This window comes from Procambarus clarkii, chromosome 1 (genome assembly GCF_040958095.1).
Source record: "Procambarus clarkii isolate CNS0578487 chromosome 1, FALCON_Pclarkii_2.0, whole genome shotgun sequence".
Taxonomy (NCBI): Eukaryota; Metazoa; Arthropoda; class Malacostraca; order Decapoda; family Cambaridae; genus Procambarus; species Procambarus clarkii.
In genome coordinates, this window is record NC_091150.1 from 40,578,806 (window position 1) to 40,600,156 (window position 21,351).

Sequence of the window (21,351 nt, forward strand, 5' to 3'; positions counted from 1 at the left end):
GAGTGTTTGCAAATCCCCAAAATATTTTCATATATTCTGTTGTGAGGAAAATAAAATTTCTTGAATTATTTAACCTAATAAGTTTCAGTGTTTTTAGTTCTCAGTGTTTGTATGAAGATTTGCCAAGATTTGAAAGAAGCATCCTACATTGAGGGGTTGCATTCCATAGAGCTTCTAATCTCCCACCAGGAACTAAAACTTTAGATCATTCCTCATGTTAAAATAATGCAGTGGGGAGAAGTATGGCCTCAAAATGCAAGAAATGCTATTTAAATTTTCCAATAGAAAGGTCTCCTCAATACCCAAAATTAGCTTCACCCATCTGCCAACATTAAAATTTTTAATATTAAAATGTTAAAAATCCTTCACCTAATAATTCAGTGTTCTTAACTTCTTGGATTTTCACAATTTTCACAATATTTTCTTCATTGCTCTATTCTAGAAAACTGGCTACCTTTCAGCCAGCTCATTTTTCATCCTTGTCATGACTTGTTCAAATAAACATTATGGTACCTTTCTATTTATAATACTGTATTTTCCTTGTACTGTATATGACTTCTCTCAGTTACTATGTACTCATTTTAATGTTTTTTTGTGGGATGGGGGATTGAAGGAGAAGGGGCCTTCATATAAAACATATTTCTTCTATCCAAAAATGGTACTTTGGGTAGTGTATGCCTGTATACTCAAAAGAGAACAAAATATTTATAGGTCTTGTCTATGTATCAAGACATGCCTCTCTTTGTGAGACTGTCTTAAATGATAGATGAAAGCATGGAATATATTTGTCAGTGTTCTTCTGTGAAGTTATAAGAAAAACCAGTGGTGAATGTAATGAAACGCCATTTTCTGGGTGAGACCTGGAAGCTCCCCGGAACTATCCGGCTGATACGTTAGTATTAGCGTTGGGCATCAGTCAATGTACATGGCCTACCAGGAACCACCAGCCAGAACCTGGCACCCTCAGAGAGGCGCGAGGAGTAATGGTCTATAGAAACATTATATATATAGTTTAGAAGTACTCCTATGTCTGCCATCGACCAGGTTAGGCCCCCAGAAAGACAGGTGCCCCAAACCACCCCACCCTTCCATTCTGGTAAAGAATTGCTGCTAAAAGCGCTGAACAAGTGGACAAAACTCTCCATAAAGAAAAATGAGCAAATGAGCATGAAGTCATCTTGTTACCAACACGCCGCCATCTGTGCAACTTTCCCCTCTTTCCCGGGAGGGGAAGGGAGAGCCCCAGACTCTCTGCTGGCTACCTGAGCCTTCCAGTTTTTAGGCTGGATATCAAAATATGCGAAAAGGAACCGCCGACCGGAGGGAGGGATGCCAAGGAGCCTCCAGGTCTCACCCAGAAAATGGCATTTCATTACATTTAATGCTAGTTTTCTGGGGGTAGCCCCATTGGCTCTCCGGAGCTACTTGCCCAAAGAAAAACAAAAAAGGAACTTACCCATACGGTGGTCGTTCCTCACATCTCAATGCGAAGTCGAGACAACTGGCTGCAACCGCCGACCCAATGCAACACAGGCCCGACCAGGCCCCAGGGACACTGACCAGATAGAGAACAGCCAGGAGTGGTTCGACCTCCAAAAGCCCCATGCCCGAATGTCAACCCAGGACATGTTGTCAAAAACGGCAGCAGGCGCAGCAAAGCTACGAACGTCATGAGCACGGGGATAAACTGCAGGCTGACTGGACCAAATAGTCCTGCAGACGACCTGGGAGACCCGAACCCGGAAACCTGGAAGAAGGGAAACCCAAACTATGACCCCAGCCACTGAGACCGTGACGTGCAAATAACGGCATAAAGCCACAACTGGACACAACACATGATGCACCCCGGCCTCACCAACCAAGCATCAACCACCCAATGTGCCCCTCCGGAAAGAAGCAGTCTCATTCTTCACCAGAAAAGAAGGAGACGACTGCAACCGAACAAACCTACCTCCAGAACCAAATTAGCAGAAACCATTGTGCCGGAGGAGAGCATGAAGCTTCCTGACCTGACACCCAGAGGCTGAAGCCAACAGGAAGAGAGCCTTAGACAAACAATCCTGAACCGAATCGGCCTCCACAAACTGAGGGGAAGAGAGAAAGGAGAGCACCAGATCCAAAGACCAGGTCAGCTCAAGTGGCGCATGAGCAGGCCGGAGGTGAAACAAAGTTCGAGACAGTTTACGGAATGGCGCCAAAGTAACATCAATGCTGAATGCCAGCTGCAGCGGCTTGGCCAACACCGTACGATTTGAGGCGACAGTGTTAGCCATTAGATGACGGTCCTGAAACAACCACAAAAGAAAGGACAAGACAGCCCGAACCGAAAGAGAAGGAACACGATGTAGGGTCAGAAAGAACCGGAAGGACCGCCAGTACACTTCATTCTGTCACCGAGACGAAGCATGCAGGTGGAACACCATCAAAGAAGCCACCTGATCACCATACAAATGGTGATAGACCCGAGTTAGAAAGACCAGATCCAAACACTCGAGGAGAGGATCGAACCAGCCTCATAACAAACCGGACCGATCTGCTGAAAGAGGCAGAGCCGCTGAAAACTCTCCGGGTTCAGACACCGGGCAAGCAGCGCCTGAAACCAAGGTTGGACCGGCCACCAAGGGGCCAGAAGGACTACTCTCCCCTGGTAAGTCTCCAGAAGAGCTAGGACCTGGAGCAACAGCGGAACTGGAACAAAAATGTACAGGTAACCTAACCTCAACCAGTCCTGCCTGAAAGCGTTGACCCCGTCAGCCTCACAATTGGGGAAAGGCACCACATACAACAGGAGATGCCTCAACCACACCAACGCAAAGAGGTCCACCTCTAGGAGCCCGAACATCCATCAGAGTCAACTGAACAAGTCGGCGTTGACCGCCCATTCCGTGTACAGTGGAATGAACTGCAACAGCCCGTTCGCTAGGACGTTGGACACCCCCTGAACATGAACAGCTAGGAGAGTCAAACCCTGAGAACTCAGCAGATGAGTCACCTGAAGCGACCAGCCCAAAGAGCCAAGGACCACAGAGAACCCCTTCGGATCAAACAATGAACCACCGGGGAGCAGTTCGAATGGAGCCGGATCGTTGATCCGTGAGCGACCTGAATCCTCCGTAGCGACAACCACACAGTCGCGAACTCCCGCACCGTACTGTGCGCCCAACAGAAGAATGGAGTCCACTGCCCCAGGCTGGACTGGTGAGCACTGGTCACAAAGCCCCAGCCCAGAGACGAAGTGTCCATGAACACATCGAGCGAGGGCTCAGGAAGGTGCCAGGTCACTGAACCCAAAAAAACCCAAAGAGGAAGTCGGCGATGCAGCAACTGGGGCAAAACCTCAGAGGCTGAACCCAGCAATCGCAAGAGAGGCGGAAGGGATGGCCTCGAAGGAACCAGAACAGCCGACGAAGCCACACCCGACCTGGTGGGTAAATCAGCGCGGCAAAGTTCAAACTCCCAAACAAACCCTCGAGCAACTGTCAGGTGACCCGGGTGCCCTTACAGAAACAGACAAAGGCAGGACCGCAGCTGAAGGAGGGACTCCGGAGGGAGAGACAAGGAAGTGATCCGAGAATCCCACACAAGACCCAGCCAAGACCGAACCTGAGAGGGAACCAGACGGGACTTCCGCCAGTTCACCAGGAACCCGAATCCAGCAAGCTGGGAAAGAACCAAATCCCTGGCTAGCAGACACATGGACCAACTGGCCACACCAGCCAGTCTTTAAGGTAGGCAAGGACCCAAACCCCTAACAGATTCAACCGGGCCACCACAACCCAGGTGAGGCATGTAAACATGCGAGGTACCAGATTCAAACCAAATGGAAGGCAAAGAAAGTGGTACCCCGTGATGCCCCACAACAAAACTGAGCCAGTCCCTAAATCCTGGATGAATTGGGACATGCCAATACGCATCCCGGAGGTCCAGGGACACCATCTAAGCACCCAAAAGAAGCTGGACTATGACAGGGTAGTTATCCGAAAGGAGGGGCAATAGACCCAGGGGTTCAGACGGAACAAGTCTAGAATGAACCGGAGGTCTGCACAGTCCCGTTTTGGGACTGGGAACAGATGGGAAATCCACCTAAGGGACGTCGTCGTTTTGACTACGTGCAAGCGCACCCACTCCGAGACGACCTGACAGCGCAGGAGAATAGGCCTGCCCCTATCAGCCCTGAACCCCTCATGGGAGGAGGTTCACAGGCCATCGGAAACGAACCGAAAAACCCACAAATCTTGAGTCCAGGGGACTTACATGTGTGAGGCAGCATGTGTGTACCCCCATCGGGCGAACCGCAAAAGGGCCAGTGCCTCTTACAGGAACTCGACTTCCGAACAGAACGATCACCCGCCGACCAGAGGAAGACGGTTCCTGAGGCAACACCCCACCCTGAAACTGGCATCACCTGCCTACAATGACGGAAGGCACCGTGAGCCCCGGCACAACCCTTCCATGAATAACCCCCCCCCTCCTACAGGGTACCCGGAGGACCAGCATGCCTGACGTCGGACGACAAGAAGGCAGAAGCTGCCTGCATATACTGCGCAACTGGCTGCTCATCAGACACCAAAGGACGAAAGGGAGATGACAACCTAAGAGCCAGGGGCCCAAGCAGAATCCAAACAAAACCAGCACCACCTGCCGACATGCAAGACAGGGAAGTAAAAAACAGAAACACCGCATCCCATAGAATCGGCGCAAACAGCTGCAACAGAGCAGACGACATATGAATCATCAAAAACAACACGTCCGACTCCCAGCACAGCGCAAAAGCCTCCACATCCTCCTCAAGCCAACCCGAGGATAGCTCAAGAAGGGAAAGGAACTGCAAAACAGAGACCAAGGAGCCAAGAGTGCTCACGTCCTCAGCAACCAGCACAGCTGAAAGGGAAGGAACCTGCACATGAAGCTGCTGCACAGGTGAAACCATCAGAATCTCCTGCCATACAAGTGTGCGGGAACAACAGAACGTATGCCAAGCATTCAAAGTAAAGAAGGGACAGTTTGCTAGCCAGGATGACTTAGGAACCTCATAAGGAACCCAGAAAGGGGAGGAAACCCCAAACCTGAATGAAACAGGAATCAACAAAGAGGCGTAATCCAAGTCATGCAGGAGGTAAGACGCGATGGCCACCCGCACCTCATGCGCCAGGGATGTGGGAAGCCGAAAGATTCCGGAAGGACGGCACTGACGAACCAGAAGGGACCTGGAACCAAACCCAGGGAGGGACTGACACTATATCCAATTCATACGCAGAAGGGGAAAAGAAAAACCCCCTCCAAAGGATACCTGATCAACCAGGCTGTGACTCGTACGTCAGGCTGCGAGCAGCCGCGTCCAACAGCCTGGTTGATCAGTCCGGCAACCAGGAGGCCTGGTCGACGACCGGGCCGCGGGGATGCTAAGTCCTGGAAGCACCTCAAGGTAACCTCAAGGTAAGGTAACCTCCCTGTAACAACAAGCCCTGCTGGGAAGGAACAAAACCCCAAGCAGAGTCCAATGGGCCTCAATCCCTTCTCTGCCCCAAAGGCCCCCGTCGCTGGCCTTGGGGTTGAGCCGTCCTGTCCCTCCAAGACCCTGGCCTCACAAGAAAAAGCTGGAGTAGCCGTAAAAGCAGGGATAGAGGGAGCCCACTGGTCAGACTCAGATGCCCCAGCAGGAGGACCCGGCTCAAACGCCTCCGTCACCAGCCCGGAAGGGGCATTCCCAGAGACTGCCTGTGTCTCCACATCATCTAAACCCTGGACTGACTCCAAAACCCTCAGATGCTTCGGAGCCCGAACCAGAGGGAGGGGGGGGGGGGGAATGAAACACAGAAGGGGAAGAGCGAGGGGGCACGGACGGAACCAAGGTCAAAGTGACCAAAACCCCCAAGTCCGGGTCCCTAAAATCAAAACAAGACAGTCTCGAGGCTTCCAGGTTAGCAGCCAACCAAGCACGTCGAAACAACCTAAATCAAGGTTGCAATGACTGAGCCGCTTATACCCGAAGACCCACTTCAGAGGTCCAGGTAACCTGAGTTACTAACAAGCAATAGAGCTCGCAGGACTCTGGGTTGAAGGTGTCACCGACCTAGTAGGCAGCAAGACGAAGGCAGAAACAATGACTGTCCCCTGGAGACATGGGAACAGAGCAACCTTCAAATTCTCACAAAACGAGAGGAGACTCAGGGAACACATCCATTGGACCCAAGAGGCCCCGTGGGGTTTCCCAGTGCCCTTAGCTATTCAATCTCTACTAAGGAAAGCCCGGGCAGGGTACTACTAATGGGCTTCCAATATTGCCAAGCAAACTTCGACTGCACCCCCAAAAACGTGTACACTCACGGGGGGCCTAACAGTGGGTACCACCAATTTACAAATATATAGAGAGTGTGTGACTCAAGCCCAAGGGCAGACCACCCCACCAAGTCAAGAAACAGAATGAAAAAAATGCAAGAGGACAGCTCACCCAGAGGATCCAGAGCAGGCTGCTATGAGAGGTGACATCTAGCTGTGTAAATACCCTGCACCCCTATCAGTAATAAATGCTACCCCCTACCCAGAGGCAAACAGAGGAGCAATAACCCCACAGATGACTCCAAGGGCGGACAAATACTGAGCAGTAATTGACACAGTGAAGGCAGCCCCCAAGGTGACTTGAGGAAGTAGGCCCCAAGCCCCAATGGCAGTACTTACAGGACGCTTAGGGAAAGGGACTCTTAAGTGCATGCAGCCTCAGTACTTGTGAATATACTCCCAACTTGCACACCACCGAAGCAAGAACAGTGGAGAAAATCCGGAGCTGGAGGTTCACGAATGAAGCCCACTGACATCTGCCAAGAACTGGCAGGCTCGGGTAGCCACCTGCGGGTCTGGGGCTTCCCCTCCTGTGGAGAGGGGGTTGCGCAGGCAGCGGCTTGTTGGTAATGAGATAGCACCATGTTCATTTGCTCGTTTTTCTTTATGGAGAGTTCTGTCCACTCGTGCGGCATTTATAGTAGCAATTCTTCATCAGAATAGGGGGGTGTTTTAGGGCGCCTATCTTTCTGGGTGCCCGACTCAGTCGATAGCAGACATTGAGTACTTCTAAACCATATATAAGGTGTCTCTATAGGCCATTACTCCTCGCGCCTCTCTGAGGGGGGGCTAGGTTCTGTCTCGTGGTCCCCGGTAGGCCTAGAACTACATTGACTGATGCCCAAAGCTATTACTTCCATATCAGCCCGATAGCTCCAAGGAGCCGATGGGGCTTCCCCCAGAAAGATTTTTACTTAAAAAAACTAATATAAATACAGGACTGTATTTTTGATCCAACATCATTGTAACAGAGTATGGCTTATGTTATTTATTTTTACTACATTATAGGTCTATCAACTAGATTAATTTTACTTCTAGATTTCTTAACCTATTATCTTATCCTGTATTGTCACAGTCATTTTGCTTTGTTTTGTTTTACTTTAGCTATTGTTTATTACTTCTGCTCTATCTAGTACTCAAGCTTGCATTGATTCACAAGCTAACTTACAAGTGTCTTTTTCCCAGGGATGGAGCAATTTCGGTGGTGAAGATTCTCCGTGTGCTTCGTGTCCTCAGGCCTCTCCGTGCCATCAACAGAGCAAAGGGTCTCAAGGTAAGATCTAGTGGCCAGTGGCTTAGGGGTAATGTTCTAGAAACAATGACCTTTATGAATTGTATATATCTTGGGTAAAGAATTTATATCAGAAGTCAGAGTAAATCCGTGATGGAGGTTCAGTTTTGAAGTCTATATAAGATGAAATTGTTTTTCCATACAAAACACAAATCATAATTATTTAAGGTTAGCAGAGGCTTTAACCATTGCACTGCTCTGCTTTTAAAATAAGACATATCTGTGGTGTGTTGAAAATAAAGTCTTTCCAATAAATTATTTTATCTAATTATATTGTTAAAATGCAGTCTCTGATCACGGGAAACTAACAAAAAATATTTATGGGACATACTTTAGCACCGATGGAACTGGGAAATTGAGCAAACTATGAGCACTGAGCGATGGAGAGCTCGGGGTCAGTCTGCCTGCCACCCTGTGAGGTGGCAGTTGCCGCGAATATAATGTTTTACAATTATTTTGAGGTTTCTCATGCATTTGTTCTCTGCTTTTTTGCTGTAATATTATTCAAAAGTGTGTAATTTGTAGAATTTATGTAGTTCAATGTGTCGAACATCGCTATGCTCAAAATTATGGGGCTCATATATGTGACATGTATATTATATTCTTTGATCAATCAAACAGTATTTTTGTTGTTATTACACTTTATACACACATTGTATATACATAACTATGTATGTGTTCACCATAACGAAGCACTAAGTTGGTATGGTGAGCCCAAAACAAGAAGAGTGGGTTGCCACACCCAGTCAGCCCTCCCACACTCCTTCAACACCTAACTCGCCAGCATTACTCCTCCTACAATACAGTTTGTGGTATTATTACACTTTATACACACATTATATATAAGTATCTACATGTTTTATTCACCATAACTGTACAACTAAGCCTGTATGGTGTCCAAACAGCATAATGGCTATTGAATGAGAAGTCACACAGCAGATGACAGCCTCACTCATTCCCTCACCTAAATGGCTCCTCCCAACATTAGCCTCTTGCTGTTATTACACTCTATACACATATTGACCAAACCACACACTAGAAAGTGAAGGAACGACGACGTTTCGGTCTGTCCTGAACCATTCTCAAGTCAATTGTGCACTCTATACATATGTTATATATAAGTATCACCATAGCGAACCACTAAACTGGTATGGGGATTCCAGACAATAACATGTTGCCACACACAAGCCAGCAGCCGACGCCACCTCTCCCTCCCTCCTTCACCAACAATACTCCTCCCACCGCTAATTCATATCTATAATTTTCACCACAATCCTGTTATTATCAGAATCCTTGTCACTGAATCATGTAAAATTAACACTTTGGCGTACCCAGCGCGCCACCCCTCAACTGTGCGATTTGGGTCCCAGAGTTTCATGAAGTATGCGTTAATTCTGAAAAGTGTATACTCTCTTCAACTTTATCACCTCAATTCTCGCCCTACGAGATTAAATTTGGTATCGTTGTGTTTGCAATAGAATTCTCTACAGCACTAAATGCATATAAACTCCAAAAGCCTGGCTAATTACCCGCAGCAAACAGAGAAAGTGCGAACGAGTTACCCAGGAGCACGCAAAAGCGATAAAATGTGTTCACTCTTTTCACTCTGGTCCCCTCAATTTCCGTCCTAGGTCTTTCATTTTGGTATCAATGGGTTTACAATAGAATTCTCTAGAGGAATATTAGCATATAAAATAAAAAACCTGGTCACGCTCCACCTGCCGACGAGTTGAAGACGGGCCACGCGTTAACTGCAAGTGAGCGCCCAGATGCCTTCCAGCTACACTCTCAATTCCTGCCCACAAATGTTTAGTATTTAGTATTTTAGTATATTTAGTACAGTATTATAGTTTAGTATTTTTTGTGTAGTAGTTGTACATCACATAAGCATTGTAGATAGCCATTTGCACAAAATAGAAGGTCATTTTCTTCGTCCATTTGTGAGTTTTCCTTATGAAGTGATAATATTTGATCATTTGGTCAAAGTGATCAACACCTTTCATGTTTGTATTGTAGTCACAGATTGCATTCGGCTTGTTGACAGTTACCAAACTGTCCCCAAAAAATCAGATAAAAACTTGATTTTTGGCAATTATTTTAGTGGACGACGCAGCATTGCGTCATCCCCGAGATTACCGACAGTAAACGGATGACACAATGCTGCGTCATGCCTGGACTAAAGTGTTAATTAATTAATAATTTTCCACATGATTATTTTGTAAAGAAACATGAGAAATCATTTGAAGAATTTTAGATGGACAAAATAATGGCAGAGTACTGTAGCTAGCTCTGTGAACATTTTGAACAGCTTTTATTCACTGATATCTGAACATTGTACACAGCCTTTATTGCATTGATTTTGGAGTCAGGCTCTTCTGTAATACTATCATGCTAAATAATACCAGATACATATTTATTTGGACATTTTTAGGCGATGTTGTGATCAAAAGCTGAACAGCAATGCTGGTAGCCTATGCTGCATGCACCAGCCTTGGTTGCTCACTCAGTAATAAGGCCTTCACACCCGGGAATGTTGCTCACAATTTAAAAAAAAATGGCGTCTGTTTAGGAGAGCCTTGTGAAAGCTTATGTGAACCCCATGTAGCCGCGGGAGTTTAGAATGATATGCTATACAGTACCTATAAGAGCCCTGAGGCAAGTTGCGCACCACCCGTTGAGAGCCTAAAGGCACATTGTGCAGTGCAGTGGTTAAAGTGAATTGTAGGTAGCAGATACCATGTAACTGATAATTATATTGTTGCAACAACGTCTGCACTCTTTCACTCATTATCAAAATGTTAGGTTTAACCTTTAAGCTGTGGATATTGTCAGTTGTTGATTCACAGTCATATAAAGATTTAAGCAAATATTGTCTGGGTTTTACAAGTTGGAAGTAAATAAGGGTATAATAGGTCTATGTGGATGTAATGGAGTTTACCATAGCCCATGAAAAAACTCCTGCTACCATATCATTGTACAAATGCAGTTATCGTCATGAATGTTACTAGGGGAATGTGGTCATCGTCATATGACAATTTAAACAATTATTGTCAGGGTTTTAAATGTATGAGGCAAATATAGATATAATAGCTCTCCTGTGCATGTAAATGAAGAAAAACAAGTGATAATCAGTGAAACATCCGAGGATAAAACAGGAAGCATTAGCGAAGTCGAGCAATGACCAATCATTGATAAGTACCAGATGCAGCCTTGCATAAAAAACCTTTGGTATCATTGTTTATATGTCCAATATAATACTATGATACTATGCAATTCTCCAACAATTGAAACTAAATATTCACTCATTTCATATTTTTCTTACATTTTGCATACAAATTAATAATATCAACATGATTTTTTTTTTTTTTTAATTTGTTATTTTTTTGTGTGTAGGGTGTATGACCATTTCTCCATAGCCACTGTCAAAGGGTTAAAAACAGCAGACCCTTGCTGTTTGCAGAGATTACATTTGTGAATTATACACAAATGGTAAAAACCATCAATGTTAAGTTAACACTTTCGTCCGGGCATGACGCAATGCTGCGTCGTCAGTTTACTGTCGGTAGTCCCGGGGATGACACAATGCTGCGTCGTCCACTAAAATAATCGCCAAAAATCAGGTTTTTATCTGATTTTTTGGGGACTGGTTTTAAAATGCGCGCCTATCGTGATGGAGCAACCTCAGTGCAGCAGGTAACTGTCAACAAGCCGAATGCAATCTGTGACTACAATACAAACATGAAAGGTGTTGATCACTTTGACCAAGTGATCTAATATTATCACTTCACAAGGAAAACTCAAAAATGGACGAGGAAAATGACCTTCTATTTTGTGCAAATGGCTATCTACAATGCTTATGTGATGTACAACTACTGCACAACAGATAGAAGGACTCCACTAAACATATGTGGGCAGGAATTGGGAGTGTAGCTGGAAGGCATCTGGGAGCTCACTCGCGGCTAACGCGTGGCCAGTCTTCAACTCGTCGGCGGGTGGAGCGTGACCAGGTTTTTTTATTTTATATGCTAATATTCCTGTAGAGAATTTTATTGCAAACCCATTGATACCAAAATAAAAGACCTAGGACGAAAATTGTGGTGACCAGAGTGAAAAGAGTGAATACATTTTATCGCTTTTGCGAGCTCCTTGGTAACTCGTTCGCACTTTCTCTGTGCGATGCAATCATTCCGGTCCCAAAAGAGCACAGGTGCTCTTTTGGGACCGGAAGCCAAACTGGCAGGGGCTGAGTATGTCGAATTTTACGAGGTAGGAATAGAGCTGTTTGTAAATAATTTTTTCAAATATTTTTGATAGAATGGGTAGATTTGATATTGGTCTATAATTGTTTATGTCTGCCGGATTGCCTCCTTTATGGACTGGCATTACTCTTGCTTTTTTGAGGATATCAGGGAAGGTGTGACACTATAGATTTGTTGAAAAGTAGGGCTATGGGTGGGGCAAGGGCATGGGATTGTTATTGTCAATCACAATATATTATTGTGAACATGTTATTGTCTGGAATAACATACCAGCTTAGTGGTTCACTATGGTGAACACAAATGTAGATACAGTACTTATATATAACGTGTGTATACAGTATAATAACAGCAAAAGGCTTATGTTGGGGGGAGCCATTTAGGTGAAGGAATGAGTGAGGTTGTCGTCTGCTATGTGACTTGTCATGCAGTGGCTACTATGCTGTTTGGACAGCATGGGAGCTTATTAGTATAGTTATGGTGAATAAAACATGTAGATACTTATATATATATATAACATGTGCATATAGTGTAATAACACCACAAACAGTATTGTGGGAGGAGTAATGTTGGCGAGTTAGGTGTTGAAGGAGTGAGGGAGGGCCGGCTGGGTGAGGCAGCCCACTCTTGTTTTTTGGGCTCACCATACCAACTTAGTGGTTCGCTATCGTGAACACATATGTAGACAAATATATACAATGTGTGTATATAGTGTAATAACAGTAAAAACACTGTTTGATTCCTTATAGAATATAATATATATGTCGCATATGTGAGCCTCATAATTTTGTGCGTAGTGATGTTCCACACATTGAATTATATAAATTCCACTAATTAAACATTTTTGAATAATCTTATGTTAGATTAACCCTTAAATGGCATCTGGCTATTTAGCATGTGTCACCCACAGGCGCATATCCAAAAAAAAAAAAAATTATTATTATTTTCTTCTAAACCTGTTAATTTGTATTTACTGATCATGCGAAAATTAATAAAAAAATCGTAAGTGGCATATATTGCCCGCTATAGGGCGGGGAAGTCTAGCAAAAAACAGGCGCTGACTCAGCGTGTGTCCCAGACGGTCTGTTGCTAGCCAGCCGTCAGGCCAGAGTTGCCACAAAGCAATAATTATAATGTCTCTGATTGATTTTTCATAGTTTTTTTGCTGTAATATTATTCAATAGTGTGTAGTGTGATATATTTATATAATAAAATGAGTGAATCATCATAAATGCTGTACTCAAAAATATGGTGTGCATATTGTTGATTCAATTATGTTCATCAAACAGTGAACAAATACTTTGTTGGTTATTACACTATATACACAGGTTATATATATAAGTATCTGCATGTTTTGTTCGCCATAACGAACCACTAAGTTGCTATTATGAGTCAAAAAGTAATGAGGAGTGACCGCCACACACCAGTCAGCCACTCACTCCTTCAACACCTCACTCGCCCACATTCTCCTCCCACCATACTGTTTTTGCTTTTATTCACTATATACAGACGTTATATATAAGTATCTACATTCGTGTTCACCATGACGAACCACTAAGTTGGTATGCTGAGTGGCAGTGGCAGCCCGCCACTGGCTGCCACTCCCTCCCTCCCTCACCTCACCTGATTTGCCACCATTCTCCTCCCACCATACTGTTTTTACTTTCATATACAAACATTATATATAAGTATTTACATGTTTTGTTCACCATAACTGTACATCTAAGCATGTATGGTGAGTAAAGGCACAAAGACGTAGTTACTCACACAGTCAGCTGGTGGCGGCCGCCCTCAAGGCCAGACGCACTAATATTTCACCTCCAACAATACTGCTTGTGGTATTATTACGCTATATACACACATTATATATAAGTATCTACCTGTTTTATTCACCATACTTGTACAAGTAAACTGACATGGTGCCCAAAGACCATAGTGGCCACCAGTAAACAACATGATAAGTCGTGCAGACGACGCACCTCCCTCATCAAAATGGCGGCTCCCAAAACCACTAAACTGGTATGGTGAATGCAGTCAATAAAAGATGGCCACACACAGTCAGAAAACGACGCCACCACCCTCCCTCCCACAGCATTACTCCTCCCTCCATGGAGCACAGCGCTAAATATCACCACAATCCTGCTATTATCAGAACCCTGGTCAGTTTTATCACAGTCAGGGGGCTTCTGTAATAATATCATTGCTAAATAATAGCAAGAACATATATATTATGGCATTTTTAAGCAATGCTGTGGTCACAAGCTGAACAGCAGTGCTGTGAGCTCATGCTGCATGCATCAGGCTTGGTTGCTCACTAATTACGGCAGAGAAAGCGACATTGCGATACCCGTGAGCGCTCTTGAGCGCTCAGGTTACCCAAGCGAAAATGTGTATACTCTTTTCAAAGTTGTCACCTCAATTCTCGGCCTAGGTCTTTCATTTTGGTGTCTATGTGTTCGCAATGAAATTCCCTACAGGAGTATATGCATATAATGTCCAAAACCAAGGCGCGCCCTTCCTGCAGCCAAGCCAAAAGCAGGCCAAATTTTAAAATTTTGACGCCATACTGCGTCGTTACTGCACATTCGTCTACTAAATTTTTGACGGCATATTGCATCATCAATGAGCGAAAGTGTTAAGCATTTATTTTTTCTTATGTATAGAAATCTATTATGTATAGAAAATTATGTATAGAAATTGTAAAATCTATCAGTATTTTGACACACAAATTTATTGTTTACTATAATATTCATGTAATTATGTGTATTTTGTTGCAGACTCTATCAACTAACTATAATAAATGTGATTTTCTAAATCATTAATTTATTTTAATTATTTGCTACAAATACTGTTGGTCGTTTCTGTTTCATCTGATATGCAAATTTGCCTTAAATGAATGTCAACTAATATTACCAACATATGTATCCATTATTAAGTTTGTAATACTTTTCTATTCTTTTCTCCCCCTCGCTCACTTATGGACTTTGGCAACAACTCTGGAACTTTAGCATGTAGTTCAATGTGTCATAGTTGCTATCAAGACCATCGGCAACATCATGCTGGTTACCTGTCTTCTGGAGTTTATGTTTGCAGTAATTGGAGTTCAGTTGTTCAAGGTAAATTTATTGAAAGATTGAGTTGCTTTTTTTGCAGCTGATATAGCTGGGTGCTCATGAATTTCAAGGTGAGAAATGAAAACAACTAATGTCTTCTTTGAATTGTTTTTCTTCATTCTCAACTGCTTTGAAAGAGCAATTATAATATTTTTTAATATAATGTTCTTTATTAATTCATATGTTCTCAATAGTTCAATAATAAAATTTGTATCCATGGAATTATTAGAGTGTGATGTTTAGTAACAGAAAGTTATAATAACTATGAACCCTTAGATAACCTGCATGGACTGTTTCTGCACCTTAAAATTCTGAGTACAGTATATCTATCAAATGGTCCCTTGATCCTGTATGTATGTTTGGAAAGTCTTGTGCTGCACTCATTTACCAATTAAACTAAAAACTAAAAACTATAAAGTTTTTAGTTGTCTCAGAAAACTAATGTTGGTAAGGAAAAGCTAAATATATTAAATGAGAGCTTTCTGCATATATTGGGAATGCCTTGGAACTTAAGCTTAATTTGTGAATTTTTAGTTATTACATTTTGATCTTATGTATTACATGAGGGCTTTTAGCTTCACATAATTATTTGCGAGAGACAGTATCCCAGTGCCTTTGTGTTGAAACCTTTTATGGCATTAGTGTTTATCATTCAACTACAGTATTGGTGTAGTGAACCGTATTTCTGAAATTGCTACACATTTCATTCACTAAACTCATTAATTTAATGGAATGTTTTACTTATTTTTAACTATATTTGGCATACATAAATTCTTGTAAGTATGAATTAACAATATTCTTGAAGTTGCTTAACTGTTGAGTCATCACAAATGACAATAATGTTTCAGAGGTGACTATTAAAAATCTCTTGCTTGGTGGTAGTAAAAAATATAAAACAATGAGTGAAATGCTATAAAGCTAGTATACAAACAGATCATTATACAAAAAAAAATTTTTTCCCTGTATCTCATTATGAAAAAGTACCATGCTCTTAAATTCTTAATGCACGGCTAGTACCAGTAACTAGAATATGAGTAGCTTGTGATGAAAATACAATGTATTGTCTCGGTATCCTTTAGAAGCTGTCAGTACTTACGATGTGACTGTATATTAAATATTTACAAACATTTTAGGTGATTGCAAGTGTTAAAAACTCTTAAAAGTTCAACAAATATATACCATTTGACTGTAAAAAGTATAGCAGTGGCCACTTGCTTGCATTGGTAATCAAAATATGTGAACCAATATGTGAAATACTGTCAGGAAGCATATACAAGTAAGGATGTTAGAGTCAAATGAAAAAATAGAAATGTACGCACAAGGGAAAAGACAAAGAATGTGAGTGCAGCTGAAGAAAAGAATCATCACTGGGGTCGAGATTTTTCCTATCAGAGTGTTTTAAATTTTACTGATGCTTAACTTCTGTACTGTGCCCACCATGATATCAAGGGGAAAGGGGGTGCCCACCCCTACATATGATGTTTGTTAGTATATCACAAGATTGAAAACTCCTGTTGGTACACCAGGGCTCACATCCTGTTTCTCAGGATTCCAGTAAACAGACTCCGTTTTGAAAAAAAAATCATCTGCATCCTTCCTGGCTGTGAGTGCCTCACTACTACCAGAGTAACAGGTAATTATGTAAAAAATGTATTTGGGGCAGTCCTCGTCACATTCAGCTGTTGGCCGCTAGGCTGACCTTGGATTCTTGTTCTGTATATATAAACTCTCAACACATGATTGTTGTGGTTCATTATAGTGCATTATAGTAATGTAGATAATTACAGTATCCACTTGATTTGATGACCTATATGGAGCTGTACCCGGGTCGTTAAATCCGGGGTTCCGCGAAATCCGGAGTTTTTTAAAATATCGGTAACTGTTTAGTCATATTTGGGAGAGCAACAAGATGGATGGTGGGTGGGCAAGTGGGCTGGCTGGCTGGTTGGATGGATGAAATGGTAACTGGCTAGCTGGCAGGCAGGCAGGAGTGGGGGGTGGGCAGGTGGACTGGCTAGTAAGAAGGCAGGGTGGGTAGAAAGACTGGTGGCAGGCTGGCTGGCGAGTGGGGTGTATGGATTGGTGGCTGACTGGTGGGTGGTTGGGCAGGCAGAGTAGGCAGGCAGGCTAGGAGGGTGGGTGGGGGGGGGAAATTGGGATGGCTGGCAGGTAGGGTTAGCAGGAGGGTAGGCGGAACCGAGTGGGTGGATGGATGGATTGCTGGCTGACTGACTGGCGGACTAGCTAGCAGGCAGGTGAGTAAGCTGGCTGGATGGTCTGGCGGGATGGACTAGCTGGTTGGGCAGTTGGGTGGGGCGGGATGGATGGGTGGGTAGGTAGGTGGATGAATTGGTGGCCAGCTGGAAGGCAGGCTGGGTGGGTAGGTGCATGGGTAGGGAGGATGGCTGGGTGAGTCCAGGTAGTGTGGATGGAAGGATTAATGGCTGAATAGCAGGCAGGCTGGCTGGGTAAGTTAATGGGTGGGCAAGCTAGGTGGGTGGGCTGGTGGGCAGGCAGGCTGGGTGGGTGGGTTTTGGGGGGAGGGGGCAGTCTTTGGTGGGTTTGGGCTGGAGGTCTTGGGTGGGTTCGGGCGGTTAGTCAGGCTTGGGTGGGTTCGGGCGGTTAGTCAGGCTTGGGTGGGTTCGGGCAGGTAGCCGGGCTTGAGTGGGTTTGGGCAGGCAGGTAGGTGGGATTTTTAAACAGGCTTGGGTAGGTTTGGGCAGGCGGGCAGGCAGACGGACTATCACAGACTGGCTGTGGTTATGCCACATCTTCTCTGCTCATAATCCCTGCTACATCTTACCACCCTCCCCCTCCCCATCCCCACACTGGACCCTCCAAGAACCCATCCCTCTAGGAGCGTGTTGATGGGTATTAATACAGTTCAGATTCTCAGCTACCTTCCCGCCAGATGGTGGCCTTGGAGGCAGACTGCCCTGATTGACTGCCTTGATTAACTGACTGACTGCTCTGACTGCCTGACTACCCTGACTGACTGACTGCCCTGACTGACTGAATACCCTGACTGACTGACTGACTGTCCTGACTGACTTATGTACAAGAAGGTCCATTGAGTTTGTTAGAGTACATAACGTTGGCATTCCGTAAACTTCAGATTTATGTTGTTTACAAAGTGTGACTAGTTACTACCACAACTGTGAATGCCTAACTGCCTTTGACTGGTTATGACTGACTGACTTGTGACTGTGAATGGCTGCCTAACTTTGGCTTGTGACTGAATGCCTGACTGAATTTGATTTGACTATGGCTGCCACTGACTGGTTGTAACTGTGACTGGTTCTGACTACATGCTGCATAACAGAAGCAGTGAAATCTGTGAAGGGAAAATGTAAGGTAAAATGTAAGGTAAAATGTAAGGGAAGGGAAAATCGAGTGGATACTCTATTTAAGAACCACTATAGTGGTTTTTACACTATATATTCTGTATATAGTGTAAAAACAGCAAAAACACTGTTTGATCTTGGAATATAATATACATGTCACCATATATGAGCTCCATAATTTTGAGCATAACAATGTTCCACACATTGTACTATATAAATTCCACAAATTATACACCTTTGAATAATATTACAGCAAAAAACCTAGAGAAGAAACGAATGATTGACATTTAAATCATTCTGAAAAATGATATTCATGGCAACTGCCGCCTCGCGGGGTGGTTACCTTGCAGTGATTTTGGGGCTTAGTGTCCCTGCGGCCTGGTCCTTGACAAGACCTCCTGGATGCAGGACTGGTCAACCAGGCTGTTGGATGCATATGAATCACAGCCTGGTTGATCAGGCATCCTTTGGAAGTGTTTATCAAGTTCTCTCTTGAACACTTTTAGGATTCGGCCAGTTGTGCTCCTTATGTGTAGTGGAAGTGTGTTGAACAGCCTCGGACAAAAAAATCAAATTAAAACAAATTCAAATGTTTATTCAGGTAAGGTACATACATACAAGGTGTGAAATAAACATTGATGGATTTATAGATTGAGCTAGTACATACAATGCCTAAAGCCACTATGAGGCAAAGCGTTTCGGGGAGGAAAATCACTAAAGACTAAAACTTAATACTAATTGAGATTAAAATATAAATTGTGTTGAGAACATATACAAATAAAAAAAGGGGGAACATGGCAGAAAAATAGCAAAAATACAATTTGGTCGACAAACAGCATTGTTTAAAAATAGCAGACATGGGTTGACATTTTAGGGGAAAGGTAGGTTACAGGGAGTTAATTAGGTAGTGCTTAGTTTTTATCTTAAACTGGTTGGGAGAGGTACAGTCTTTAACATGATTGGGAAGGTCATTCCACATTCTGGGTCCCTTGATTTGTAGAGCATTTCTAGTTTGATTAAGTCGTACTCTTGGAATATCAAAAAGGTATTTGTTTCTGGTGTGGTGCTCATGCATTCGTTACAACCTTCAAGGAAACTTTTATTAAGGTCAGGACTGACATTACAGTTCAGCATTTTATATATATATAATACACATGAGAGGATGTGCATAGACTTAACCCTTGCACTGCTCACCTATTTACGGCAAAAATGTCTTGGTGCAATTGACAAGGACATATTTTTGTTATTTTTACAAATGTTCAGGTAAATTTAATGTCAAAATGTTTCCAAAGTCAAATATTTCCATTTCAAAACTCAAATAGTAATGAAAACATTCAAAAACATTAAAATATAGCCAAATTAAAAAACAAAAAGCACAACTCTCTGAGCGCCTAAAGGCGCTTTGCGCAGTGCAGTGGTTAATATCAAATATATTCAGAGATTTGAGTAGGGGTACCGAGCGATGTCTGGGGCCAGAGTTGGATATTGTCCTAATGGCAGCTTTGTGCTGAGTAATTAGAGGACATAAATGATTTTGGGTAGTAGAACCCCAAGCACAAATACCATAGTTGAGATAAGGATAGATGAGGGAGTAATAGAGCGTCACCAGGGCAGGGCAAGGTACATAATGTCTAATCTTAGAAAGATTGCCAACAGTTTTTGAAACTTTTTTTGATATATTTAGAATGTGTCCCTGGAAATTCAGCTTGTGGTCAATGAGAACGCCAAGGAATTTGCCATCGAAATGTTTTTGTTTTAAATGTTTTTTTTTTGTTTTAGTTTTTTACCATGTGGGGTTTGTTTTGTTATGCCTACCTTTCTGGGTGCAAACCCCGGTCGATGGCAGATAAGGAAAACCCCAACCACAAGGGTGTTTTCCAGGGCCACTGCTCCCTGAAACCTCTCTGAAGGGGCCAGGTTCTGGCGCTGGTCTCTGGTAGGTCTGAACTCCTTAGCTAATGTTCCGGTCTAATATAACATACATTAGCCCGATAAGCTCCAGGGAGCCTCCGGGGCTCACCCAGTAAATGGCGTTTCATTACATTCAACCTGGTTTTTTATACTTTCTTGTAATATATTTTTTATACTTTCTTACAATATTTTTTTATACTGTCTTACAGTGTATTTTTATACTTTCTTACTATGTATTTTTATACTTTCTTACTATGTATTTTTATACTTTCTTACAATGTACTTGTAAATATTTTTTTAATTTTGCTAGAAATTATCATCTTATAATTATATGTTAGATTAAGGATCTGCCCGAAACGCTATGCGTGTTATGGTTTTACAAGTATTTAAAACTTCAAGACTCTGTACTCTCATAAACTCAATGTGCCTTCTTGTATATAAATAAATAAATAAATAAATAAATAAATAATTTGCGCTGTGCTGTGGATGGAATAATGTTGAGGGTGGGAGGGCCTTAGCGTTGTCTGTTGAATCTGTGTGGCCACCTATTACTGTCTGCATTTACTATACCAGCTTAGTGGTTCGCTTTGGTGAACTCAAATGTTGATACTTATACAGTATATAATGTGTATATATTGTGTAATAACAGCAAAAGGAGTGATGGGAGAAGCTATTGTAAGGAATAATATTGAGGGTGGAGGGCTGTAGCGCTGTCTGCCGAATTTGTGTAGCCACCTGTTATATTTACTATATCAGCTTAGTGGTTTGCTATGGTGAACACAAAAGTAGATACTTATATATAATCTGTATAAATTGTGTAATAACAGCAAAAGGATTGTTGGGAGAAGCCATTTTGGTGAGGGAGGTGGCATCATTGGCTTTACTTGCCATGCTGTGTATGGGTGGCCAATATGCTCTTTGGGCACTATAAAAGCATAGTTCAACAGTTATGGTGAACAAAACATGTAGACACTTAGATATAATGTGTATATATAGTTTAATAAAAACAAAACTATTTGTTTATTTTTACAAACACAATAATTGAATCACTAGTTAAGTTAAGTGAGAAGGTGGTGGAGGCCAAAACCGTCAGTAGT

At 43.0% G+C, this 21,351-nt stretch overlaps 1 protein-coding gene across 1 annotated transcript in view; it reads left to right on the forward strand.

Annotated features, from left to right (window-relative positions):
- LOC123758842 (Ca[2+]-channel protein alpha[[1]] subunit D) overlaps positions 1–21,351 on the forward strand; it is a 797,128-nt gene that overhangs the window by 385,594 nt on the left and 390,183 nt on the right. Inside the window, exons 24-25 of the mRNA XM_069338501.1 lie at positions 7,525–7,612; positions 14,895–15,002. Coding sequence (XP_069194602.1) covers positions 7,525–7,612; positions 14,895–15,002 — 196 coding nt within the window. The remainder of the gene's footprint in view (positions 1–7,524; positions 7,613–14,894; positions 15,003–21,351) is intronic.